This window comes from Cetorhinus maximus, chromosome 17, assembly GCF_964194155.1.
Source record: "Cetorhinus maximus chromosome 17, sCetMax3.hap1.1, whole genome shotgun sequence".
NCBI lineage: Eukaryota > Metazoa > Chordata > Chondrichthyes > Lamniformes > Cetorhinidae > Cetorhinus > Cetorhinus maximus.
This window is the reverse complement of record NC_135895.1, coordinates 49,801,734-49,829,716: the sequence shown is the minus strand read 5'-3', so window position 1 is coordinate 49,829,716 and position 27,983 is coordinate 49,801,734. Positions and strand designations below refer to the sequence as shown.

At 45.4% G+C, this 27,983-nt stretch overlaps 1 protein-coding gene and 1 long non-coding RNA gene across 2 annotated transcripts in view; one reads left to right on the top strand and one right to left on the bottom strand.

The window, feature by feature from the left end:
* Positions 1-18: 18 nt before the first annotated feature.
* Positions 19-27,936, bottom strand: pdzk1ip1 (PDZK1 interacting protein 1). Its single transcript, XM_078561169.1, has 4 exons — positions 27,787-27,936; positions 10,357-10,483; positions 2,842-2,940; positions 19-971 (listed from the first exon to the last, which is right to left on the bottom strand). Exons 1-4 carry the CDS (start codon positions 27,851-27,853, stop codon positions 887-889), a joined length of 378 nt encoding a protein of 125 aa, XP_078417295.1. The 5' UTR covers positions 27,854-27,936; the 3' UTR covers positions 19-886.
* Positions 19,104-27,983, top strand: part of LOC144692388 (uncharacterized) — a 274,513-nt gene continuing 265,633 nt past the window's right edge. Inside the window, exon 1 of the long non-coding RNA XR_013579313.1 lies at positions 19,104-19,117. This is a non-coding gene — a long non-coding RNA (uncharacterized LOC144692388). The remainder of the gene's footprint in view (positions 19,118-27,983) is intronic.

Genomic DNA, 27,983 nt, shown 5'->3' with positions numbered 1-27,983 from the left:
TACAGCTATAATGACACAAATGGCTTATCATTTTTATATTGTTAAAATAAGGGTTAATACACAATAATCTTTTCACAATGTATATTATTTTTTCAAATACACTTCTAATTCATTTTGAAATCACTCAGGAGCTCACTTTTGAACATTGTTTTTCATAGCAAGACAGAAGAACAGAACAAATTATTCATATGGTACCAGCTGCAAATCAAACAAAATTATTCTTATGAATGTGATTCTAAATTTCTATCCTGAAATAATCCAAAGCAGGTTTCTATCTTCACACAAAGAGGGAAAAGTGAAGTCACTTTGAGCTATCTCCATCCACCCCCTAGTGGCTGGTTTCAGAGCAGTGCTGGTAGATAACTAGGAGCTCGCTGCCTGCTCAGAGCAGCAGCTTATCAGGCTCAAACCTATGGCTCCTTCCAGAGTTCAGTTCAGTTCAGAGTTCAGTTCTTGACATGATAGTGTTCAGGAGACATAGTGAGTGTAGAGGGAAATGTGTTCACAAACATCAGAAGTTGAAAAATCCTGAACTGCTCTCACATATTTCTGAGCAAGCAGTTGCATGTGATGTACAAAGTGGCACTTATGAGCAGGTCACCTGTCTACCCCAAAGCTCAGGGAAAGAAAAAAATCTGAATTTTTACATAAAAATATATTCAAAAAAAATTAAATTTAAAAGCTCATACATGTGAAATACTCAGACTCATTGAAAAATGTGGTTAAAGTTATACTAAAAGCTCTACATCATTAGAATTTCTCCACAATATGTCCTATACCACCTGTATATTCAAAAATAAGCAAGGAAATGTGCTGTGCATCCAATAAATCATACAAAATTAATCCATTACTGTAAATAGATCTTTTGTAAAACACCTTAATAGCACTACATTGCAGTGATAGTTATCTTTGGCGACTCATCATTGTTGATCTCACACATGTTTTCATAGGCATTAGGATGTTCAATGGATCTGTTGTATTAAGAAAGGTTAAACAATAGTGAGTATGAATTATCAATCAAATAAAATTATTCTTAAAATCACTGTGCTCTTATTTTATCCATCTTGTTCAGGGTAAAATAATTTCACTTTACAACACATGTCAAATGATGATGGGTAATGAAGTGATAATGATATGAAGGTTTAGTAAAAAACATTATAATTATGAAAAAATACATTAAAGTAATTGAGGTGCTATAATCAGCCAGGTTTGCAATTTTTGATCGCCATTTGTGGCTCTTGCTGAAATGTACATAAGTGTGCGTGCGCTGCGTACAAGCTTGGCTTGGAGATGCTGATCCCCAGCGTTTGAATAGCTTGTTAAAACACACTATCCAGGCTTACACATATGCCATGGCACCACAGTCAGCACATAGTGGAAGGGAAAGAACTGGACAGAGGAAAAAGAAAAAAAAAGGAAAAAATAAATCACCATAAGGCCAAAAGAAGGGTTCTAGTTGGTTGAGAACTACCATATGGCACAGAGTGAATGGTTTACGTCAGCATCTGAGTATATTAGAAGGAGCAGGGAAAGTAGTAGAAGCTACATTTTACTATGTACATCTAGGGTGCAATAATTAATTCAAAAGTTATGTACTTATTGTTAAATTTACAGACCTGGTATCATGCAGAAACACAAATCACACCTTGCTTCATTCTTTGTTGCCGAAATAACATCAGTTTTGATTTTTGCACTAACATTGTTGCCCAATTTTCTAGTGTTATAATACTCATCTAAATAAACTGCATTATATAAAATAAACATTTATATTTCTATTTGGAAATGCAAAATGCTCCTGCAAATATTTCAAACCTCTGCATATATCTCTGATTCAACCATGAATTTTTCTTATGCTTGTTATTCTCCACATCTGTTGTAGATGCAACACCATCTATTGGGTTGCACCACTGCCAACAACATGCAATACAGTGCTGCTGTAACACACAAATGTGGCATTTGATGCTATTCTCCCAGTGCATCCATTCCAGGTTAACAGCAGGGAATAGCTGCACTCATTTAAAAAAGACACAGGAATCCACTGTATCATCTTTAAATTTCAAAAGTTCTGATAAGCACCCATCAATTATTTTCTACTCTTTTGAAATTTCACTGGCTGCCAAAGGTCAAGAGCAGAGCTGTATGCAAATGTTTAAGTGCACATCCACATAGCTCTGCCTTTTCCATAAAAGTGATATCACAGTTTGCCACAGCCATCCTGTCATACCTCTGCCTCTGATGTTTCTTTATAGTCCAGCTCTGTGATTGGGATTTAGTTCTGGTATTTACTACCCCAATTGAGTCAGTAGCTAGGAGGCGGGGAGTGTATTTTTTTTAAACATTGCAAACAGGGGAAAATATACTCAATATCCTGGTTGTTGTCACTCACCATGATTGTTTTCAGGCTTGGTTCAAGTAATGACTTCAAGCGCAAAAGCTTTCTTTGATGTTTACATATAGAAAACAGTCAACTAATTGAATGAACAAAAATTGAAACTGACTGTTTATTTTGATATGTAACAGGGCGCTATGAAGGGACCTTATCAGGTACGTGGTTCAGAGTGCTTTTGGAAGACAAAGTGTCTCTTTTACCTCAGAATGTTGCCACCAGCGACAGTGCTGTAAGGTAAAGGTAGCACAGCTTGTAAAGTTTTTTGAAGCTTATTCCTAACTGCTTCCAGAAACATTCCACCTTAAATGATTCTACTATCAGCTCTTATGTTGACATTTCTTTGTAAATTACATTTGTTGTCCCTGGCTACGTGCTGGTGACTAAGTAAAATATTTGAATCACTGCACTGCTGATATTCAGAGCATTTAGGAAAATATTAACCATTGAGTCACCTCACAGCATCTTTTAAAGTCAGGGTTTCAGTGATTTGTGTTCCATTAATATTTGCATAGTCAGCCTCTGTTGCTGGTGATTCTGGTTGATTACTCTCCCTGAGCAAAAATGAGAAAGATTGAAGCAAAATTATTAAATTACATTTTTGATACCGAAATTCAGCTGCATGGTTTCTTTAATCATTTGGCATTGCTGTCTGGTGAAATATTAATATCACATTCCAGAGCTCCAGTGGAATTGAATATAAAGTTCAACCTTTCGGACATCGAGTACTCATTTCATTTGCTTTGCAGGTTATGTTAATAGAAGTTTTGACAGTGAACATCAATTAAAATGTTTAGATATGTAACACTGAAAAATTTAATCTTAGCGACTGTTAATCAGCATCTGGCAAGTTTATAGTTCTACATGCATTTTGCTAAAATTTCTTTTAACTGATTGACACCAAGGAATTATTATGTTTTACAATATTTTGTGTGGGAATCAACTATCCTCTTGTTGTGGCAAAAATCCCAGCATCCTTGCAAAATATCTCCCTATCTCCAAACATCCCCTTCTGCTCCAATGTCCTTGAACATGTTTCCCCACCCCTCCCCCCCCAAATTTGTGTCCCTCTTTCACAGAACTCCATGTTTGAATCCCTCCAATCAGGTTTCCCCTCCTGCCATGGAATCAAAGTCACAAAAGCAACTGTGACAAAGGTATACTTTCCCTCCTTATCCTTCTAGACCTGTTTGCAGCCTTTGACAAAGTTGATCACACCATCCCATTCCAATGCCACTCCATGACTCCAGCTAGGTGAGACTGCATTTGCCTGGATTCATTCTTATCTATCTAATTGCAGTGAAAGAATCACCTCTAAAGGCTTCTTTCCTCGCTCCCTTACCATTGCCTCCAGTGTCCCCCAAGCATCTATCCTTGACCCACTCCTATTTCTCGTTTATATACTGCTCCTCAGTAAAAACATCACTTTCCATAATTATGCTGATGACACCCAGCTCTACTTCACCACCACCTCTTTCAACCTCTTCACTACTCATCTGACATTTGGTACTGGATGAGCAAAAATTCTACCCAGTTAAATATTTGGAAAGACAAAGCCATTGTTTTCAGACCTTGCCATAAACTCCATTCCCTAACCATTGACTGCATCCCTCTCCCTGGGACTTGTCTGACACTGAACCAGACCCTGTTTGAAACCATGTTGTCATATTTGACCTCGAGATGAGCTTGCAGCCACACACCCACTAAAAGTGCCCTATTTCCAACTCTGTAACATTGCCTGACTCTATCCCCGCCACAGCTGCTGAAACCATTGTTACCTCTAGACTTGAATATTCTAATACACTCCTGGTCAGCCTTGCACATTCTACCCTTCCATTATTTGAGGATGTGCAAAACTTCGCTGCCTGCGTTTAACTCATACCAAATCCCATTCACCCACCATCCTGGTGCCCGCTAACCTACACTGACTCCCAGTTAAGCAACACCTCGATTTTAAAATTCTCATCTTCATTTTCAAATCTCTCCACTGCCTTGTCCCTCCCCACCTCTGTAACCTCCTCCAACCCCACAAGCCTCCTCCAATTATGGTCTCTTGAGCATCTCAGATTTTAATCACTCCACCATTGGTAGCTGAACGTTAGGCTGCCTTAACCCGAAGTGCTGGAATTCCCTCTGTATATCTCTCCACCTCTAATCTCACTTTCCAACATTAAGACGTTCCTCCTTTCTATAATGTCCCAATATCCCTTTCGTGGCTTGGTGTCATGTTTTGTTTCATAATGCTCCTGTGAAATGCCTTGGGATGTTTTATTACGTTAAAGTTGCTATATAAATTCAACTTATTGTTGCTATTTGGTCACCGATAATAAATGAATAACTTTGGACATAATTTTCCCAGAATTGCACTAAGTGCAGTAGCGGACGGGTAAAATGGAGTCCTACCCGTCGATGAAAATGTCGGGCTTTCACGCCGCATTGTCCCAACCCGCCTCATTATTTATTCACTCCTGTGAAAAACACCGTTTCCATGGAGGGTGGGTTCTCATTCACCCGCTCGCCATCACCTCGCTGTTGCATCACGCTGGCTGCCATCTTTAAAAGGCAGCCACCAGCAAAGCGCTCATCGCTACCAGCTCACCACCGCTGCCCGAGAGGCACGGCCAGCAAAGGAAAAAAGGCTGCAGCGCCCCACTTCAATGACGGGACCATCGACTGCTGGATGCCGTGGAGGCCTGCTGGGATGTGTTCTACCCCGCTCTGGCCGCAGGTTGGGTAGCAATGTCACCAACCCAGCTTGGGAGATGGTGGCAGCACTGGTCAGTGCAAATGCCCTGCAGAGGAGGACAGCCACCCAGTGCCGCAAAAGGATGAATGGTCTCTCCGTTCTTCCAGGGTAAGTCACTCTTTTCATCGCTCCCAACTCACACACTCGCAGACCCATCACTCATCCACAGGACTCTCACTCACTGCTGGTGCAAGGGACATCACCATTCACTCTTTCATACATACCATCATTGTCCTCATCCTGTCCATGGGAACACTCACCACTCACACAGGCCAGGAATACTTATCATCTGGCATGGCAGGCATCCTGATACACTCCCTCCATCCCTATCCAAGCAGGACAAACTGGCTCACAACAGGAGAGAAAGGTCGCAGACAGGTGGAGGGATGCTGGAAATCAAAGTTCTGACAGAATTCAAAAACATCCAGCTGGCCGGTGTTGACTGGAACCGGTCCTGTGCTGACGGTGATGTCGGTGCTGCTCCACAAGTGAGGATCCAGCAGTTGAACATCCATCAGACAACCATGCTGTGAGTGATGTGTCCTCCTTCACAGGCCACTGCCATGCATTAATTATCTCCCCTTGCTTTCGCAGGCACATCTGCCAAACAGCCGACAGAGTCCATAACCCAGGTCCTCCAAACAAGCCCCAAAGAAACCTCTGAAGAGGAATCTGAAGGCAGCCTCCCTGAAGTCCCGTCACAGCGCTCACCCAGACCCTCCACCAGTGCAGAGGCACACACCTTGGTGGGACCGAGCTTTAGAGTAGCCTCGGGGTCACAACCTGGTGAGGACACCGCACTTTCTGATCCACAGCAGGCGGAGGTAGGGACTTCCCAGGTCCCCAACAATCAGAGGACTGCTGGAGGCCAGAATGTTGCTGAGTCCGAATCAGATGATGAGCCTCTGGACTCGGTCATGTTATAGTTGCTGGAGCTGCAAAGGCAAGCTCGGGAACAACAGGAAGGGTTGTCCACTACACTCCTCAGATTGAAAGACATGATGAAGGAGTTTGTCCACCTTCAGGCTGAGGTGATAGCGCCGGCATTACAGTGCACTGAGGTCAACACTGGCAGGATGGCGGCCGCCATGGAGACCTTGGTCCAGGACATCACTCCTGCACTGCTGCGCAGGCTTAATTCCATCGCTATTGCCATAGTTGGCCTCCAACAGTCTGTATGCGAGAGGGGTGCTGGGCAGATTGATCTCACTCCAGCTACCCCTCCTGCTCACAGAGTCAGCCAGGGTCTCTTGGGCATCCATAGGGAGGAGGATCAGCAAATGCACACTCCGGGGCCATCCACCCAGGTGACTCTCGGAGTGACCGGCCCATCTGAATCCCCTCTTCCTGTGACCTCAGCAGCTCCAGCTTCACAGGCCGAGGAGGGTGCCACTGCCACACAGCAGGACCCCAAAAGCAGGCCGGCGCCCTCCAAGTCTCAGGCCTCCACAGGACGCCCGCCAAAGTCATTATAGACAGGGTGTCACAGTCAGCAGGCTGCCTCCACCTCTGCTGTAGATGTCCAGGGAGCACCAAGATGTAGCAACAGGATTAGGAAAGTGAAGTAAAAGTAGTTGCACAGACTGGCCATGGGTGTTGATCACTTGTACATACTGTTCAATATTGTAAATAAACTCCTAAGAATGTCTCCCTGCCTATGGCTCCTTGTTCTGATGAGCAGTGTTCTTGTCACTCAGATGTGAAACCTTTCTGCACAAGATAAAAGGCAGGTGTCTCAGTCCAGGGCCTCTTCCCTGTGCGCTGTGCGGCCTTCAGACCACAGTGATGGTCCAGCCTCACACTCCTGGAAACATTACTGATGCCTGCACCTCGGTGGTGCTGGTCATTGCTGCCAGAATGTAGTGGGCAGGCGCCAGATTTCTCTCATTCTCTCTGTGTGCACTCAGCACCTTTAAGGTGGGGCTGGCCCCCATCACACCAGTATCTGTGACCAGTGATGCTGTGCACCAGCTCCTGAAGGGCTGAGGTGCTGAAGGTGGACACAGCATCAGATGCGTCTAAAGTTTCATGGCTGTGTCTCTGAGATGGCCCTGATCATGGAGCACAAGTGAGCTGCCCTCGGCCAGACAGGAGTCAGACACTCTCAGAGGCTATGTGAAGATCTATGGGGTGCCCTTACTGCAAGTTGTCATTATCCTCCTGCAATCGAGCGACTATTAGGGCCTCCACTGCATTTCCATGACAGGAGTATTCTCACAGAGGGTATTGGCGCTGCGACTGGCATTCACAACTGCGATGTGAGGATCTACGGGGACACCTCACTGCATGTTGTCATCATCCTCCACAAATCTGGCAGCTATGAGGGCCTCCCAAGTGCGCCTGCCTCATCTAGCCAGTGTGAGAGCCTCATCCTCATCATCGTCACCACCAAGGACCCCCTCACCCTCATCCCCGTAGGCATCCTCCTCATCCAAGGAGACCTCCAGCTCCTCCATCTCCTCCTCTGCCAGCTCCTCTCTGCGTTGCAGCGCCAGGTTGTAAACGGCGCAGCAGGCGACGCCAATGTGTGACACCCTCTGTGGACTATATTGCAGGTTCCACCAGACTGGTCCAGGCACCGGAACCGCATCTTTAGCATCCCGATGGTATGCTCCACCAAGTTGCGAGCTGCTGCATGAGCCTCATTATAGCATCGCTCTGCTGCAGTCTGAGGCCGCCACATGGGTGTCATCAGCCACGGCCCCCTTGTACCCGAGGAGCCAACCCTGCAGCCTCTGTGAACCCTGGAAGACTGCAGGGATCTGCGAGTGACTCAGGATGTAGGCGTCGCGCACACTCCCTGGAAACTGTGCGCATACCTGCAGGATGCAACTTCTGGTGGTTGCATACCAGCTGCACTTTCAGTGAATGGAAGCTCTTGTGGTTGATGAAGTCCACTGTGTGTAGTGATGGAGACCTGAGCGCCACATGAGTGCAGTCAATCGCATCCTGCACCTGTGGGAATCCCGAGATCAGGGCGAATCCAATGGCTCTTGCATCCTGGCTGTCCCGGTCCCGGGTGAGATGTACAAAGTTGTGTGCCATGGAGAAGATGGCATCTGTGACCTCATGGATGCATTTGTGGGTGGCGGATTGTGAAATCCCACAGAGGTCGCCTGTGGAGCCCTGAAAGGAGCCACTGGCATAGAAATTGAGCGCTGTGGTCACTTTCACAGTCACTGGCAATGGATGCCCTCCATGTCCCCTTAGTGCCATGTCCTGCAGCAAGTGGCAGATGTGAGACACCAGGTCCCTAGACATGCACAGTTGTTGGCGACCCTGGTTCTCAGTCATCTGCAGGAATGGCAGGCGGCAGCTATAGACCCTGAGTGTCACTAGGCGCTGACCAGCCACGGCTCACTGTCGCTCCTGCTGTCCCTTCTTCGTGAGGTTGCTGCTCCTGCCTTTGCGCAGCCAGGTGCCTCAGTCGCTCTCTCCTCCATCTTCTACAGTCTCTGTAGGCCATCAGGCATACAGTTAGGTCACCAGGATCCATGATCCTGACGTGGTCCTCCTACAGCATGAAAGAGAGAGAGAGACGTGGTTATCATGGCTGTACTTAGCACCTTTCCTGGCCCTGTGTGACCGCCCCTTAATGCTTCCCGGAGAGTGCTGGTCACCCCTCGGATGGCCAGAGATGAGTGCGCTGCATGGCTGTCCTGTCAACCTGCGACATGGGGGATACTGGTCCAAACCAGGATGCTGAGATTGCAAGGGGCTGTGAGCACCTCCAGCAGTGACTGCTACATGGCCAGCACTGGCGAGGAGATTGTACAACGTGTGCAGCCCAACTGCTCCGCGGTCCAATAAAGTGGTGGTGGAGTCGAAGTCTGTGCTGGGGGTGTGTGGGAAGGATGGTAAGGTATGGAGCGCTTGGTGGGCAGGCTAGGAGCCCGACCCCAATCATATCACTGTGGCTGCGCCTGATCTGTCTCAGTTGCAGAGGTGTGGTCAGTTTATACAGGTGTCCCTAATGCGTGGCCACTTCCCTCACTTACCCTGCCCCCCACCTCGATTGTGTGTGTGCGGGATGCAGCGCCAGGACAGTACTTGAAAGTTTAGCAAAGATGAAAGCATATTTGATATTTTTAAATCATTTTTTTATTCTCCCAGGCGATGGAGAATGGACATGTCATCATGGTTAATTAATGTTATTCAACAATTTTCAGGCACCCTTTCACAACATAAGTATTCTTATATTCTCTTTAACTCTGTCACTCAGGTACACTAAACCAGTCTGTAGACAGTAAGAGCATCTGTCAAACATTAGTTTTAGTCATACAGATTAATTGTGTTAACTGTGGTCATGGGCTTGAGTTTTTAGCTCGGCGGACAGGCGCGATTGGCCGGACGGGATCAGATAGGAAACCGCCGCACGCCAAACGCAATCGGACCCCAACTGTGATTTCTCACTGGCTGGTCAATTACTGGCCAGGCAGCGTGAAGCACTCGCTGGAAAGCTCAGCACTGTCAGGGTGGGGGCAGGAGGAAGTTGCGCGATGACGTCAACGTGGATGCGGGTGGGCGCTGACTGAAAGCTCCCTGAAGGTAGAGAGCTGCCTCAAGGAGCTGTAGACCCGAAAATGTTCCAATAAAGTTTTATAAAGCAGGAAAAAAAATGTCCGCTCATCACAATCAGGCACCTGAAAATATAGATGATAAAAAATAAAAATCTGTGGGCAGCATTTTTATTTTATTTCATAACAGAAACCCCATCCCGCCTTTGGATGAGATTTCATGAAAAATGTAAAGGCCGCCTATCTGATTTGCACATCCGCCAACTGTAAGGTTGGACAGGCAACGGAAAATAGCAGACACTTGCGCCATCAATGGGCTTAATTGCCCCCTTAATTGTCGGCGGACGAAATGTTGCATCAGTGCGCAATGACGTCGGGACGCTTGCCCGATGTCATCTCGTGTTATTTCATGCCTGAACTGGTTGGGCGCACACCTGCCCGATCAGCGTAATATTCAGCCCAAGAAGAAATTGCAGGCTGTGTTTATTATCCCAAACCACCCTGATACACAGCCCAGAGATTGGTGGAGGTATGGGATCAGCCCCCTTAAATGTAACCCTTTTCGATGGCATGAGAGATCAGGGAAGAGAAGAAAATTACTGGTTTAAAAGCAGCATATTGCAAATTCCAAAATTATTTGCATAATCAAGAAACTGTCAATCAGTAAGGAGCTCATACAGTAAAAATAAAATAATCCAGGAACTTACTCAGAATTTTTGCACCAGAGTTTATTCATGATAAATCCAATGAAACATACGCACAAAAACACAACGACTGCAATGATTCCTGTAAGCCAAGGTTGTAAACCTCTGCTGGACTGTTCTTTAAGCTCTTCTGTTGAAAAAAAGACATCAAGTCACCAGAAACTAAACCCATTTCATGTAATTAAATTGTCCTTTCATAGGTCTAAGATGGTTCAATGCAGAAATTAGGCCTCTTTCTAAGGAAGCCATTCACATTTTATGCAATGCTGCATAAATTGTAATATATTTATCAGTTACAATATTGCATTTGTGATGTTGCATGTTTTAAATGTTCATAAATCTGTTTCCTTTACAATGCTCACTTCCTCAAATTCCAAACATTAGTAACATTATAAAAGATACTAAAACTAACCTTTTGGCCTGAAATTTTAGGTTGTCGGGCGCGTGCGATTGGCGGGCCTCGGAGCAGCCGGGAAACGGACCCCTGAATGCGATTTCACGTTGGTTGGCCAATTAACAGCCAGCCAGGATGAAACGTAAGCTAAAAAGCTCAGCGCTACCAGGGTGGGGGCAGAAAGAGGGCGGGTGACTATGTCACTGTGGGCACGGGTGAGTGCTGCCAGAGAGCTCCCTGAAGGCAGACAGCTGCCTCAGGGACTTGCAGACAGCTGTCTCAGAGACCTCCACAGATGTCACTCCACCAGTATATTGTTAAGAAACTCATCGATGAGAGAGATTTATGGCAGAGAAGGAGACCATTCAGCCCATCAAGCTCATGCCAGCTGAAAAAGAGCTATCTGTCCAAATCCCACTTTCCAGCTCTTGGTCCCTAGCCCGTTAGTTTATGACACTTCAAGTGCATATCCAAGTACTTTTTAAATGCGATGAGGGTTTCTGCCTTTACTATCCTTTTAGGCAGTGAGTTCCAGAACCCCCAACAAAGATTTCTCCTCAATTTCCCTAACTTTCTATCAATTATTTTAAATCTATCTCCCCAGTTATTGATCTCACTTCTGAAGAAAATACCCTTTTTAAGCCTCCTCATAATTTCCTACACCTCAATTAAATCTCCCCTCAGCCAACTCTGACCCACAGCCTATCCAATATTTCATCATAGTTTAAATTCTCCATTCCAGGCAACGTCCTCACAAAACTCTTAAACAATTAACAGGAGAAGGAGGCTCCACGAGCATCACCAGCCCTAATGATGGGGGAGTCCAGTATGTCAGTGCAAAAGACAAGGCTGAAGCATTTGCAATCATCTTCAGCCAGAAGGGGCGAATAGATGATCCATCTCGGCCTTCTCCTGAGGTCCCCGGATGCCAGTCTTCAGCCAATTGATTGACTCCGCTTGATAACACGAAATGGTTGAAGGCACTGGATATAGCAGAGGCTATGGTTCATGACAACATCCCGGCTCATTATTGAAGTAGACTACTTTCTTACTCCTAACTTTCCAACTACTATGGCCTGGTGTTTGAAACCTTTCTCACTGTGAACAAATTCCACAGAAACCCAGCCTTCTTAACTTTGTCCTCTTAAATTGCCTGAGGCTTGGAATCATTTTGGTTCCTTGACTCTTGAACTTGAACTCAAGTACAGTAATGATGTTCCTATAATTCACTGACCATAACAATGATCAATAGTCTAGATGGAGTCTAACCAATACCTCATACAGCAACAAAACAACCTGGACTTTATATCATGGTTACTGTAATCCATAGTAGTATTTTTTTACTATAGTCAAGTACTAAGTTGATGGTTTCATAGATCCACAAACCCCCTAAATTTCCTAATAGCTCAGCATGCTGTATATATATTCCATTTAACATACGTCTTTTTTTTTGTATATGAATTATTTTATTCTCAAACACAATGAGCTGCATTTGTTACCTTCCAATCTCGTGCCTGAATCCTCCTCAATCTGGTTGCATTTGCTGAGAATGTCCTTGGAGCTTCTCCCACTCCACTGCTGCAACTTTGACAAAAACTCCGCATATGTGTGCAAGAAGAGTTCCTGCCAAGGTGACAGCAGTGAAGCATGGGAAGTTCCAGGAACATTTCTTGCAATTGGCTCTCATTGTTAGTACTGCATATTGTTTAGTAGCTTAGGAAATATTGCTAGTGCCTCATTGCCTCTGCTTTTGCTACCCTTATTTTGCTGTATGCTCAGCTGCACATCTCCAAATGGAATCATTTTAAATCCACAACCCACAAATGAGACCCAGATTGACAAAGGAGGATCAGGTAGCATGCTTGGATCTTTAGGAAGCTTTTGACCTGTTCCACTTTGCCATATATTGCTAATGTTAGGAATTACAGAATAGGGGGTAAAGAATGGTTAGATATTTAGCTCAGAAGTGGGAAGCTAGCTACGAGAACTTTCCAAGCCAGGAGTAATTGATAGAGTCATAGAGGTCCACGGCACAAAAAAAGGCCCTTCGGCCCATTAAGTCTGCGCCGGCCAAACAAGTACCTAACTATTCTAACCCCAGGTAGGCAGAATACTGCAATGATTGAGCTTGGAATTTGTGCTATTTCAAACTACAATCTCTGTCAGCGTTGCAGTGAACTTTGAAGAAGAGCTATTCTGATTTGTTTCCCCCTGAATTTGATTTCCAATCAGAAGAGTGTATCTGAGATAAGCATTTTGTTTGTTCTATCTGACAATACATTCTGAAATACATTTTATGGGACCATTTAAGGGCTGATTCTGAGGTTGGCTAAAAATGGCTCATGTTTCCCAAGTTCTAGCAGAATGGCAGGCTGATTCTGCAAGATTGCATGGGGTTGGCTGATTTGCATAAATTTAATAAGCTTCTTGCATGGTCTTCTGGGGCATAGGGAGCATTGTGACAATCAGGCACACAGAACTGGGAGTGCAACAGCTGGGGGGAAATAGCAATCTTAAAGAGAGACACCCTTTCCCTTGGAAGCTTATTTTCTAGACAGCTTGCCCGTAGGGGGTCCCAGGATTGTTCTTGCCTTCAGTAAATAAAGTCTGGAGGTTTTAGTGGAGCAGCTGGCTGAGGGGAAAGTGGCTGTGCTTCAGGAGGAGGGATATTTTCCAGTGGAGTCAATGTGTAGTAAGCATAGCGAGCAATGGCCAAGCATGTTGTCTTCTCAAAGCTTCATTCATTGTAACGAATAAAAAGAAAGGTTCTCCACAATGAAGAATGCCAGATAAAAGAATCCCCCAGAAAAGCACCAGTATAGCTGCATTAAGCAAACACCAAGCGCTCAGTCCACAATGCCACATCTTCATGGCAGCTGCAATCACTGGTCCCTGCTCTCTTTTTCAAACCTCAGGCTTCCTCACATTTATACAATTTCAGCAAGTTTCATCACCAATTCACGATATGACTCCTAAAACTACTTGCATGCTCTCTGTATTCCTGCTATAAAGAAAAATTCTAATGGGGAGGACTCACCATCTGTGGTCAACTAAAGTTGTTAAGGAAAGCATCAAACTTAAGGAAAAAGCATATAAATGCGCAAAGATGAGTGGCAGTTCAGATGATTGGTCAGAATATAAATAATCGCAGAAAATGACTGAAAGGTTAATCAGGAGAAAGAAATTAGAGTATGAGAGGGATCTAGCTAGAAATGTAAAAATGGACAGCAAGAGCTTCTACAAAGAAAAGAGTAAGCACAGTGAGTATCGGTCCTCTAGAGAGCGAGAATGGGGAGCTAATAGTAGATAACAGGGAAATGGTGGATGAAATGAACAAATATTTTGCTTCTGCCTTCACTAGAGGGGATACAAGAAATATTCCTGTAATAGCTGCAAATCAGGTGGTGAAAGGGAGAGAGGAACTTGGTGAAATTACAATCACTAGGGAAGCAGTACTGAGCAAACTGATGGAGCTGCGGGCTGACCAATCTCCGGGTCCTGATGGACTTCATCCTAGGGTCTTAAAAGAGGTGGCTAATGAGGTATTAGATGCGTTGGTGTTAATTTTCCAAACTTTGCCAGATTCTGGAAAGGCTACATCAGACTGGAAAGTAGCAAATATAACCCCTCTATTCAAGAAGGGAGGGAGGCAGAAAACAGGAAACTATAGGCCAGTTAGCTTGACGTCTGTTGTGGGGAAGGTGTTAGAATCGATCATTAAGGAGGTTATAGCTTAGAGAAACTCAAGGTCATCAGGAAGAATCAACACGGTTTTGTGAAAGGGAAATCATACTTAACCAATTTATTGGAGTTCTTCGATAGAGTAATAATTGCTGTGGATAAAAGGGAGCCTGTAGATGTGCTGGGTGGAATTTTCTATTTATGACACTAAGTGGATGGCGAGCTGTTATGGCAGTGCCCAAACTGCTGGCTGGAATGGCGGGAACTCACACCTGATTCCATGCTTGGAGGGTCATTAATTATGCACAGGTGAGCATCAGGCCGAATCACCTGGCGGGTCGGGAGCTGATTTGCCTGTCTGCCGTCAGCCGGCGGAGTCGAAGGTCGGGGTGCCATATTTAAAGGCCAGCCCAACACATAATCTCCCTCTCTCTAGCCCACCTGTCTTGTGGACATGTGCAGAGATGTCTTGTAGCCACAAGAAGGAGGCCGAGAGCCTCAAGAAGAAGGCAGCGCCCCGCTTCACCCACCAGGCCCTCCAGGCTGTGATCAGAGGAGTACAGGCGCAAAGTGAAGCACTCTGTCCCAGGGATGCTGCAGGAAGCGCAGCAGCCTCACCTATCTGGCCTGGGAGGCTGTCGCAGAGCAGGTCAGCACTGCCGGCACCCGCACCCGAAATGCCATCCAGTGCAGGAAGAGGATGAATGATCTCATCTGCTCTGCCAGGGTAAGTTATCCTTCAACATCCTCCATTATCAAACTCTCATCATGGCATCATGCACTCAAACGGCTACTCTCCTCAGGGGTCTCACACAACTATTAGCGGGGGACACATATCAACACTCATTCTCTCATTTCACATCATCACCATCCCATTTATCACGTTGCTCACACTCCATCCTCTGGTCCTTCTGGGGAGAGCTCATCACACTCAGGGGACACGTATCTCACTCAATGTCTGTTCCACCCCTTCTCATCACATGCTTTTCTTTCTTCTTCATACAGGCCAAGCTGGCACACAACAGGAGCCAGAGATCACAGACTGGGGGAGGGAGGGACGGCCGACATCATTGCCCTCACTGAGTTTGAGGAGGCTGCAGCTGAGCTGGCTGGGGAGGACAGGAGTCACTCATGTGGGGAAGGGGGGATTAGCCTCTCCCAGCACCTAGTACAGATCACAGCTCCATCACCTCATCAACTCCTGACATTCACAGTGACTCACATGCAGTCTTATATAGCTCATGCTCATTAACTGAAACTCTATTTTCTATTTTCTAGCCCCCAGCCAGTCAAGCACCAGTGCAAGCCCCAGACCACATCTGAAGAGGAAGTTCTGGAAGAACCATCGTGGCGCTCACAAACACCCTCCACCTGCTCAGAGACACACACATCAGTGGGGAACAGCTGTAGATAAGGCTTGGGCTCACTTTCTGGAGAACACCTCACTGACATGTCCCAGCAGCAGTTGGAGTCAGGGACAGCCCAGCTCTCCGGCACTCGGAGGGCTGCTGGAGACCAGCCACCTACTCACTCCGAGTCAGATGATGAGCCTCTGGAAGCGGCCGCCACCTCAATGCTGGAGATGAAACAAGAGGTGGTGGAACATAGAGCAGATATTCGACAATCACTCAACAGACTAGAGCAAACGATGGAGGAGTCCATCCGCGTTCTGTCTGATGTCGTGGTTGTGACATGCGAGCGCCTCGCGGTCACCATAGGAAGGTTGGCGACCACCATGGAGGCCTTGGTCCAGCAGGTTTTGCCAGATTTGTGCTTGGCCCTGAAGTCCATGGCCACACACCCTGGTGGGCACCATGAGGATGTAGGCAACATGGGGATGAGGCACCTTGACCTCCCTCCAGGTGCACCATCTCCTGCTGGAGTCAGGGCAGGGCCCTTGGGCATTCAGAGGGAGGATAAGCATCAGGGGAAAACGCCGGGGGCCTCCTCTCAGGACACTCCAAGGGTGTGCAGCCGCTCACAGTCCCCTCTGCCTGTGACCCCATCCTCTCCAGCTTCTCAGGCTGCCAAGGGCGCTTCTGTCCCTGAGCAGGTGTCTCTTTTCAGGATGTAGCAATCAGCAGACTGCCTTCACCTCTGCTGCGGATGTCGGGGCTGCACCCAGGCGTAGCCTAGAGTTAGGAAAGTTAAAAAAAATGACATCACTGTTGGGTCATGGTGTGCTATACATGCAAAGAAATTACACTTTGGCCAGAATCTTTCCGTCGGCAATTTGAGGGTGGGGCCCACTCGTCGATGCGAAAATGACGTGGGATGACATTGGGAGGAACCAATTTAAATATTCAGGAATATTAAACATTTAAATATTCAGGAAGGCGGGCGGACAGCGAAATCAGCTGTCCACCCGCCGACCTGTTAATGGCCAATTGACATGTTAATAATTTCTTTATTTTTCTATTTTTTAAGTTTATAACACTTTCCCTGAGGCAGCACTTAGTCTCAGGGAGATGTGCGCTCTTTCGCACTTGCGCGAAAGAGCGCACTTTTGACAGTTGGGGAATCCCTCACCCCCCTCAAACAGGAAGTGCATAGCGCTTCCCATTGGGTGGCCCGCCCACTCAAAATGGCGGCGGGGCCTGTTTCGGTGGTGTCGATTGGCTGCCCACCTGCCGCCAAGCCAGTGGGGCCCACCCGCCCATCAAGGGCAAAATTCTGCCCCTTGTGAATAAATTTGATGACTATGTGAATGTTTTCGGCAACTGAAGATGTTGTGATTTTGTTCTTTGGAATTCTCTTATTTCAAGGTTTAGCCATCCTCCCACTCAACGATGTGAGATTCACATTCCTGTGATGTCAAATTCAGTTGAACTAGTCTCTGCACCCTTGTGTGGTGGCAGGGAGATGTGTTTAAATCTTTATTGAAAATGTGTGATGTAAGTGTTCCTAACCCTTCTTCCCCAAGGAACACCACTGAGCGAGGGCAGCACATCAGCATTGATATTCTAGAGGCATTTGTGTCTCCTCAGTGGTAGTGGCAGAAGAAAAGACATGCACAAGAGGAGGAGATCCCTAGGCATATCCACATCTCAGTCGCAGCAGTGTTTGCATCATTAGATGGCGGCAAAGGCTTCAAGCCTACTCTCGCATCACTCTTGTTCCTCAGTGGACTCTCAGTTTCCAGAGTGAACTCATTCACAGGGCCCCGCGGACTATACAAACATATGAATAAGAAGTAGGAGTGGGCCATTTGGCCCCTCAAGCCCCTCATTTAATAAGATCATGGCTGATCTGATAGTAACCTCAAATCTGCATCCCAGCTACCGCCGATAACCTATCACCCCCTTGCTCACTAAGAATCTATCCATCTCTGCCTTAAAAATATTCAATGACTCTGCTTCCACCGCCTTTTCAGGAAGAGAGTTCCAAAGACTCACGACCCTCAGAGAAAAGATTTCACCTAATCTCCATTTTAAATGGGCAACCGTTTATTTTTAAACAGTGACCCCCTAGTTCTAGATTCTCCCACAGGAGGAAACATTGTCTCCACATCCACTCTGTCAAGACCTCTCAGGATCTTATATGTTTCAATCAAATCGCCTCTTACTCTTCTAAGCTCCAGCGGATACGAGCCTAGCCTGTCCAACCTTTCCACTTATTTCAGGTATTAGTCTGGTAAACCCTCTCTGAATTGTTTCCAACGCATTTACGTCCTTCCTTAAATAAGGTGACCAATACTATACACAGTACTCCAGATGCCGTCTCATTAGTGCTCTGTATAATTGAAGCATAACCTACCTACTTTTGTATTCAATTCCCCTCGCAATAAATGATAACATTCAATTAGCTTTCCTAAATACTTGCTGTACCTGCACATGAGCCTTATGCGATTCATGCACTCAGGCACCCAGATCCCTCTGCATCTCAGAGCTCTGCAATCTCTCACCACTTAGATAATACGGTTCTTTTATTCTTCCTACCAAAATGGACAATTTCACATTTTCCCACACTATACTCCATTTGCCAGATCTTTGCCCACATGCTTAACCTATCTATATCTTTTTTGTAGTTTCCTTATGTTCTCTTCACAATTTACTTTCCTACCTGTCTTTGTGTCATGAGCAAAGTTGGCAACCACCCCTTCAATCCCTTCATCCAAGTCATTTATATAAATTGTAAACAGTTGAGGTCCCAGCACTGATCCCTGTGGCACACCACTCATTACATCTTGCCAACCTGAAAAAGACTCATTTATGCCTTCTCTCTGCTTCCTGTTAGCCAGCCAATTTCTTATCCATGCCAATATCTTACCCCCTATACCATGAGCTTTTATCTTCCGCAATAACCTTTGATGTGCCACATTATCAAATGTCTTCTAGAAATCTAAGTACAGTATATCCACCAGTTCCCCTTTATCCACAGCACATGTTACTTCCTCAAAGAACTCCAATAAGTTGATTAAACATGATTTCCCTTTCGGAAAACCATGTTGACTCTGCCTGATTATCTTGAACTTATCCAAGTGCCCTGCTATAGCTTCTTTAAAAATAGCTTCTAACATTTTCCCTACAACAGTTGTTAAGCTAACTGGCCTGTAGTTTCTTGTTTTCTGTCTTCCTCCCTTTTTGAATAATGGCCCAGGAATTTATGGCCTCACGTGGCATGTCTCCTCCCGGCAGATGCAGCGAGCCATTTAAACCTCCATTCAGTTCAGCTGGACCATAATATCCTGCCAGGCAGGAGAGGCGGAAAATTCTTGGCCATGGAGTTACATTTGCTATCTTCTAATCTAATGGGACCTTCCCTGAATCTAGGGAGTTTCAGAAAATTAAAACCAATGCATCAACTATCTCACAAGCCACTTCTTTTAAGACCCTAGGATGAAGTCCATCAGGAGCCGGGCACTTGTCAGCCCACAGCTCCAACAATTTACTCAGTACCACTTCTCTGGTGATTGTAATTTTCCTGAGTTCCTCCCTACCTTCTATTTCCTGATTTATAGTTGCTTCTGGGATGTTACTTGTATCCTCTATAGTGAAGACTGATGAAAAATACCTGTTCAATTCATCTTGAATTCATCAATTCATCATTTCCATGTTTTCAATGATCAATTCTCGAGATTCACTTTCTATAGGGCTGATGCTCACTTTGTTAACTTGTTTCTTTTTAAAATATTTATAGAAACTCTTACTATCTGTTTTTATATTTCTGGCTAGCTTTCTCCTGTACTCTAAGTTTTCCCTCCTTATTAATCTTTTAGTCATCCTTTGCTGTTCCTTGTATTCTGTCCAATCTTCTGGCCTTGCACCTATCTTTGCACAATTATATACATTTTCTTTAAGTTTGATACTATCTTTAACCTTCCCAGTTAAGCACGGATGGTGTGTCCGTCCCTTGGACTTTTTATTACTCGTTGGAATGTATCTATTTTGTGTATTCTGAAATATCCCCTTAAATGCTTGCCATTGCATCTCTATTGACCTATCCCTTAACCTAATTTGCCAATACACTTTAGCCAGCTCTGCTTTCATGCCCTTATAATTGCCGTTATTTAAGTTTAAAAACATAGTCTCAGATTCACTCCTCCCTCCCTCAAACTGAATATAAAATTCAATCATATTATAGTCGCTTCTACCTAGCCTTCACTATGAGATCATTAATTAATCCCATCTCATTGCACAATACCAGGTCTAGTATAGTCTGCTCTCAGGTTGGCTCCAGAACATGTTGTTCTAAGAAACTATCCCAGAAATACTCCATGAGCTCTTCATCTAGGCTACCTTTGCCCATCTGACTTTTCCAGTCTATATGTAGATTAAAATCTCCCGTGATTATTGTGCCTTTCTGACAAGCTCCCATTATTTCTTCCTTCATGCTCCATCCTACCATGTGGTTACTATTAGGGGGCCCGTACACGACTCCCACAAGTGACTTCTTGCCTTTACCATTTCTCATCTCTACCCAAACTGTTTCCAAATCCCGGTTTTCTGGACTTAGGTCACCGCTCTCTATTGTGCTAATACCATCATTAACTACAGGGCCACCCCACCACCTTTTCCTCGCTTCTTTTCCTTCTAAATGTCCCATACCCTTTAATATTCAGGTCCTGATCCATGTTCTCTTGCAGCTATGGCTCTGTAATGGCTACCAAATCGTGCTTATTTATTTCTATGTGTGCTCTTAGTTCATCTGTTTTGTTTCAAATGCTTTGTGCATTCAGATACAGAGCCTTTAGTTTTGTCCTTTTATTCTTTCTATAACCTCTAGTTTCATCTGTTGATTTACTGTTAGATTTGTACTCTCTATCCCTTCCTGTCACCGTCTGCTTTTCATTTCCCGTGATAATACCTTTCTCTTTTGCCTTGCCTTTGCTGTTTGATTTACCACATCTTCCCAAATTTGTACCCTTGCCCCCACTACTTAGCTTAAAACCCTCTTTACTTACCTAGTTAAGCTGCTTGCAAGAACACCAGACCCAGCACGGTTCAGGTGTGGACCATGCCAACAGTACAGATCCTGCTTTCCCAGTATTGGTGCCAGTGCCCCAGGAACCGGAACCCACTTCTCCCACACTAGTCTTTGAGCCACGCATTCATCTCCCTAATCTGATTTGTCCTATGCCAATTTGCACGTGGCTCAGGTAATAACCCAGAGATTCTTACCTTTGAGGTTCTGCTTCTTAATTTGGTGCCAAGCTCCTCATACTGACTATGCAGAACCTCCTTCTTTGTTCTGCCTATGTCATTGGTACCAACATGGACCGTGACAACTGGGTCCTCCCCCTCCCACTGCAAGTTCCTCTCGAGCCCTGAGCAGATGTCCCGAACCTTAGCACCGAGCAGGCAACACTGCCATCTGGACACACACTCTTTGCTGCAGAGAAAACTGTCAATCCCTCTGACTATACTGTCCTCTACTACCACTACATGCATTCCTTGTAACTCCCCCTGCTTGAATGGCTTCCTGTACCATGGTGCCAAGGCCAGTTACCTCATCCACCCTGCAGCCCCCACTCTCATCCAAACAAGCTGAAAAAAACCTCAAACCTGATGGACAATTGCAAGGGCCGAGGCTCCTGTACCCCTGCCCTCTGGGTCCCCTTACCTGCCTCACTTGCAGTCACACCCTCCTGTCCCTGACCACCGATGAAATCAGAAGAGTCTATTCTAAGAGGTGCGACCACCTCCTGGATAAAGTGTCCAGGTAACTTTCCCCCTCCCTGATATGCCGCAGTGTCTGCAGCTCGGCCTCCAGCTCAATAACTCGGAGCCGAAGTTCCTGCTGCTGCAAACACTTACTGCAGATGTATTTGCCCTGGATCACACCAGTATCCAGAAGCTTCCACATCCTGCAATTGTAGCACATCACCTGCCCTGCCATCTCCATCATGTGTTAATTAATTAATAATTGCTAATTAATTAATTATAATTAATAAAACCTACACCTCCCAATAGATTTTGGCACTGCCAGTAAACTTTCCAATACTGATAAAACAACACAGTGCTTACAATACTAATAAAACTAATAATACCAGTTACTGGTTTACCTGCTCCATGTGCTGCACCAAAGTAGAAATCAAATACTGGAGGCTGAAAAAGAGTAGGAGAAAAAAGCACCTCCCCCAACCCTTCACCGAACTCCCGCTCAGCACCCTTTACTTCTTGCAGTAAACCTTACCTAAAGCACTTCTTTCCCCCTATGCACCAAATTCCCACTTTGAACCAAATTCCCAAACATACTCACTCGCTCTCTGTCTCACTCAGGCTGAAATCTCCCCTCACTGACTGTGCGCCTCTTACTGACCAAAGCAAAGATCATGGTCTGGTGATTCATGAGGTCAGAACATGCAAGTGTGAATGCAGGACCTGTTCTCACTGCAAGTGGATGAACATGCTCCGAGATAAAATTAAATGGCATTGAGGGCTGGGAGAAATGTGGCCATATGCCCTCACTTTTTTTTAATTCATTCACGGGATGTGGGCATCTCTGGCTAGGCCAGCACTTATTGCCTATCCCTAATTTCCCTTGTTCAGGGGGCATTTAAGAGTCAACTACATTGCTGTGGGTCTCGAGTCACACGTAGGCCAGACCAGGTAAGAACAGCAGATTCCTTCCCTAAGATATTAGTGAACCAGATGGGGTTTTATAACAATCAGCAATGGTTTCATGGTCATCATCAGACTTTTAATTCCAGATTTTTTATTAAATTCTAATTTCACCATTTGCCATAGCTGGATTTGAACCTGAGTCCCCAGACCATCACCTTGGGTATCTGGAATACTAGCCCAGTGACAATACCACTATGCCATCACCTGCCCCTTACTCTTCCTGGGACCTGACAACAATTAATGTATCACAGGCACGTCTTCCTTCCTCCATGGCATGATTGCGCTCATACTGACCCTCAGCTGCCTCCCGAGGTTCCTGGGCCTCTGGATCTTTATCCTCTGATGAGCTCTCATCCACCTCCAGTTCATTCTCTGGCAGGGGGTCACCTCTTTGTATTGCCAGATTGTGAATGGCGCAACACACTGCGAAGATGGGAAACTGTGTCGGGAGTGAGCCACCTGAGCAGTCCAAGCATCTGAAGCGCATCTTCAGAAACCCTATGGTCTGCTCTATAAGGGAGTGTGTGGAGCTGTGAGTAGCGTTGTACCTCTCCTCAGAACGACTAAGAGGGCGACGCATTTCAGTGGGTATCCCTTATCCCCAAGCAGCCACCCCTGCAGACATAATAGCCCCTTGAAAATCTCAGGCACCTGGGAGTGACTCAGGGTGTAAGAGGCATGGCAACTCCCAGGGTACCATACACAAATGTGCAGTATGTGCTCCCGGTGATCACACACCAGTTGTACATTGATGGAATGATAGCCCTTGCAAATAAACATTAGGGGCTGTTCCATGGAGCCCATATAGCCACATGTGTGCATTGAAGACATTAATGAGTCAAGAGGCAAGAAAGTGAAGCTCAGAAGATGAAACGTTTAGAAACTGTAAGGGTCCATAGTTTTTCCTGCCCTACTTGCATGGTGGCTGATGCCGTCTTGTCCCTGAGACACGAGCAGACACATCGAGGTGACCAAGATGGCATCTCAGATATATAACATCTTGAACCCTGCGTGGGATGCTAAAGTTTAATTGAGATGAGTGACTCAACCTAGCTCTGTGCTCCAATCTCGGACGTGACATATTAATGGCCAATCATCTTTTAAAATTCATTTACGGGATGTGGGCATCGCTGGCTAGGCCAGCATTTAGTCCCCATCCCTAATTGCTCTTGAGAAGGTGGTGGTGAGCTGCCTTCTTGAACTGCTGCAGTCCCTCTGTTGCAGGTACACCCACAGTGCTGTTATGGAGGGAGTTCAAGGATTTTGACACAGCGACAGTGAAGGAATGGCGATATATTTCCATGTCAGGATGGTGAGTGACTTGGAGGGGAACTTTCAGGGGATGGTGTTCCCATGTATCTGCTGTGCCACTGAGTTCTGAACAGCTCTTTAACAGTGCGAATGAAGCCATTGGCTTTCATTGGTTTTCATTGCAATGTCTTCCTCCTTTCTTTCTAAGCAGACTCCTGTTCACTCCTGTGGCAACAAGAAAGGCACCCTCATGTTCACCCTTCCCCCTCACTGCCATTCCACAGCCTTCCCTCCCTGTCGCTCCCCTTGTGTTCATCAACCCCACCCTCGCCCACCCTGGTTGAAGTGCTGGTTTCAAAAGTGGAGGCCTGTATGAGTACCACAGCACAGTGGTGTTCTTCAGGACAACAGAGGCAAAGAGCAGGAGCAGTCCAACCCTACAGCCCCAGCAGTGTGGCGTTCATCACAAGACCGGCGCAGCGCTATGGTAGGTAAGCTAGGTATGTTCCACTCACCTCAAAGTTACCAGTGAACTGAGATCCAACTTGTGCATGCCACCCCTTTTCAAACGGGTTTGAGGCAGATGTAATTTCCCACTGGCAAGATTGGAAGGCGTGACAAGATGTTGGTGAGCAGCTGTTTTAATCAGCATTCATGAGATGTTAATGAATGCAAATGGCGTTCACACCACTAAATGGTGGGATAACTGACCCACCTTGAACACACCTTCGGGAGAATTGCAAGCTGTTTTTATGCTGGCGGCTTTCCGACTTTTTGCCTGCTGCTGGATTCTCTGCTCCCACCCGCCATGAAACCCACTGTGGGCAGGATGGGAAAATTCCAGCCGCAGTACTTGGATTTGCAGAAGGCATTTGATAAGGTGCCACACCAAAGGTTAGTGCGGAAAATAAAAGCTCATGGCGTAGGGGATCACATATTAGCGTGAGTAGAAGACTGGCTGGCTGGCAGAAAACAGAGAGTATGCATAAATGGGTCTTTTTCTGATTGGCAGGATGTGAGGAGTGGAGTCCCCTGGGGACTGTGCTGGGACCTCAACTTTTTACAATTTATATCAATTACTTAGATGAGGGGAGTGAAGGCATGATAGCTAAATTTGTAGATGACACAACTATAGATAGGAAAGTACGTTGTGAAGGGGACATAAGGAGGTTGCAGGCAGATATAAATAGGTTGAGTGGCAACAATGTTGCAAATGGTGTATAATGTGGGAAAATGTGAAGTTATTCACTTTGGAAGGAAGGATAAAAAAAGCAGAGTATTACTTTAACATAGAATGGCTGCAGAATGCCGAGGTGCAGAGGGATCTAGGTGTTCTAGTGCATGAGTCACAAAATGTTGGTATGAAGGTACAGCAATGAATTAAGAAGGCTAATGGAACACTATCCCTTTATTACGAGAGGAATTGAACTTAAAAGCAAGGATGTTATGCTTCAGTTATACAGGGCATTGGTGAGACCACATCTCGAATATTGTGCACAGTTTTTATCTCCTTATTTAAGGAAGGATGTAAATGCGTTGGAGGTGGTTCAGAGGAGGTTTACTAGATTGATCCCTGAAATTAGCGGGTTATCTTAGGAGGAACAATTAGACAGGCTGGGCTTGATTCCATTGGAGTTTAGAAGAGTGAAGGGTGATTTGATTGAAGTATATAAGATCCTGAATGGTATTGACAAGGTGGACATGGAAAAGATGATTCCTTTTGTGGGTGAGTCCAGAACAAGATGGAACTATTTTAAAATTAGGGGTTGCCCTTTTACGACAGCGATAAGGTGAATTTTTTTCTCTCAGCAGGTTGTGCGACTTTGGAACTCCCTACCTCAGAAGGCGGTGGAGGCGGAGTCACTGAATATTTTTAAGGCAGAGGTAGATAGATTCTCATTAGGGAAGGGAATCAAAGGTTATCAGAGATAGATGGAAATGTGGCATTTGAAACACAAATAGATCAGCCATGATCTTATCGAATGGTGGAGCAGGCTCTAGGGGCCGAATGGCCTACTTCGGCTCCTATTTTGTATGTCCGTAGGTTCATCCTTTCACACCAGATGAAATGGAAGTTGTACATTGTGTGTCACTCATGTTACCTGAAAATGGTCAGAGGCCCTTTGTTCTCTTTTCAAAAGGGTAAAAGCTGCACATATGAGGAGTTGTAGAAAACCATGGACGTCTCAGCTGCTAAGTGCAGGCTCACATATACTGTGCTGTTTCATGACCCAGCAGGAACAGGCACTGGTGAGTTGCTGGGTTCACACTGAGGGGCAGCAGCATGACAAAGCAGCTTCTCCAACTTGTAGTGGAGGAGCATGAGGTTTGAAACCAAAGATCACAATATCACCAGGTACAAACAGCACGGTGGGAAATCATTGATGCAAGATGACTCATTCAAAATAAGGAAATAAACTGGTTGCACGTTCTTGGGCACGTTCTTGTATGTTAACATCTGTTGGGCTAAGAGACATATGGAATCCAGCCCAAACTCTGGTACTCATTCACCCAGTACAAGCAAATGCCTATTTTTCCACTTTTCCCATATGTCAGGAATTTGGGGTTGGTTAAATATTGGTGTTGAGGGCAAGTTTGTAGGGTAGTAATCAAAGGGAATTCTCTTAGCATTTGATTATGGGGTGAATCAGATATAGAGAACATCAAAGGACTGCCCCTGTAAAGCTGTTAAGTGAAGGTCCAGTTAATGACTCCTTCACGTTCAAGTCTTCCCGGCTGCAAGCACAGCTTCAGCCAAGTCTCCTTCCTCCTCCGAATCCAGGACAGTTTGTGTTAGGTTCAAAGCAAAGCCCATGTGCTTGTAACTCAATAGGTCAGGTGGCAGCATCAAAAATGTAGCAGCGGGAAGTAAACACTAAAACACTGATTTTAAGGAAAACACCAACAAACAGGAAAATACAATAATTATAATACATAACATTGTTTATCTAACAAGTTAAACGGCAAACCATGAAAATATAGAAACCTAAGTGGCCGAGAGCTTTGATGAAGTGGCTTGCAGGCCTCACTGTACCTCACTTACTGAGGTAGTTAGCGAAACAAACTCTGGAACAACAAGAGTTGCATAGTTGTGCCATTTCACCGTTTCCTCCGGATTACTGATGCCAACACCCACAGAAAGCGCCGCCTCAAACGATTCCCCCTCCCCCGAACCGGACCTTTAGCAGCAAGTGCGCCTCGGGCTACCCTCCCAATAAAGTATGAGGATTCCATTAGTTCAATAATTCTAAAGGAAATAGATTTTGAGATTGAACAGAGCAGGGAATTGGGCGATCGAGCACCGATAAGGACTGACGCATTGTTTGCTTATACTGAAATCACTGAAGTTTCCGGAAACAATATGTTTATTATATGCTTGTAATGTTCGAGGAGAAGAGTGGCCGATAGATATTTGGTCCTCGTTGCATTTGGATAGCTGTAAGGAGCCGACAACTGTTGGATTGTGTGGTCCGTGTCCCACAGGAGTGGATTCTGAAGCGCCGGAGGGATCCGGAATACCTTCACTGGAGAACTGAACAACACTGAGGTTTACATTGTTAACTGTACAGCCCTTTCACCCTACGATCAGATTTCGCTCAGTCCTAAGCCCATGCCCCCCTTATTGAAATCTCCAGTCACGGTAAAGATAGTTTGTTTTAAAGATACCTACGGGGCAAAACGTTGAACTACAAAATTCCGAAATCACATTCCGATGTGCTTCTAATGTCATGAAATTGACTGAACTTGCGGAAAAGTAATGAAATCGATCCTAAAATAACACCGAGCCTGTTTCAGATCTTTGAATTATGCAATAGTTATTGTTCTCTGGAGGCCTTCTAAACCACCTTAGAGATCAACCCTTGCCAAACACTCTGTTTTTACTAAATATTATAAAATACTAGAGAGCAATGTGCACAATGGAGCTATTTATTGTTAAAATGTTTACCTCTACGGGTCTCTTGAGGTTTAACTCAGTTTTAATTCGATTCGCGTGAGTGCGATCCTCGTATTTGCATTTTAAATAAAAATCTGTTCACCTACCATTCTGGGTATTTACAGAGACCAATGCGATAAAAACACAACACAGCTGAAGACCTGTGCGAAACATTATGGATTGCGAACGGATTCCCCAAACTCTGAATTAAACCTCTCGGTGCAGAGTTACAGATTGGCTGAGATTTGACATTCCTGAGGATCTACATTTTGTGTGCTTGCTCACCACGCCTCTTCTACCGGAC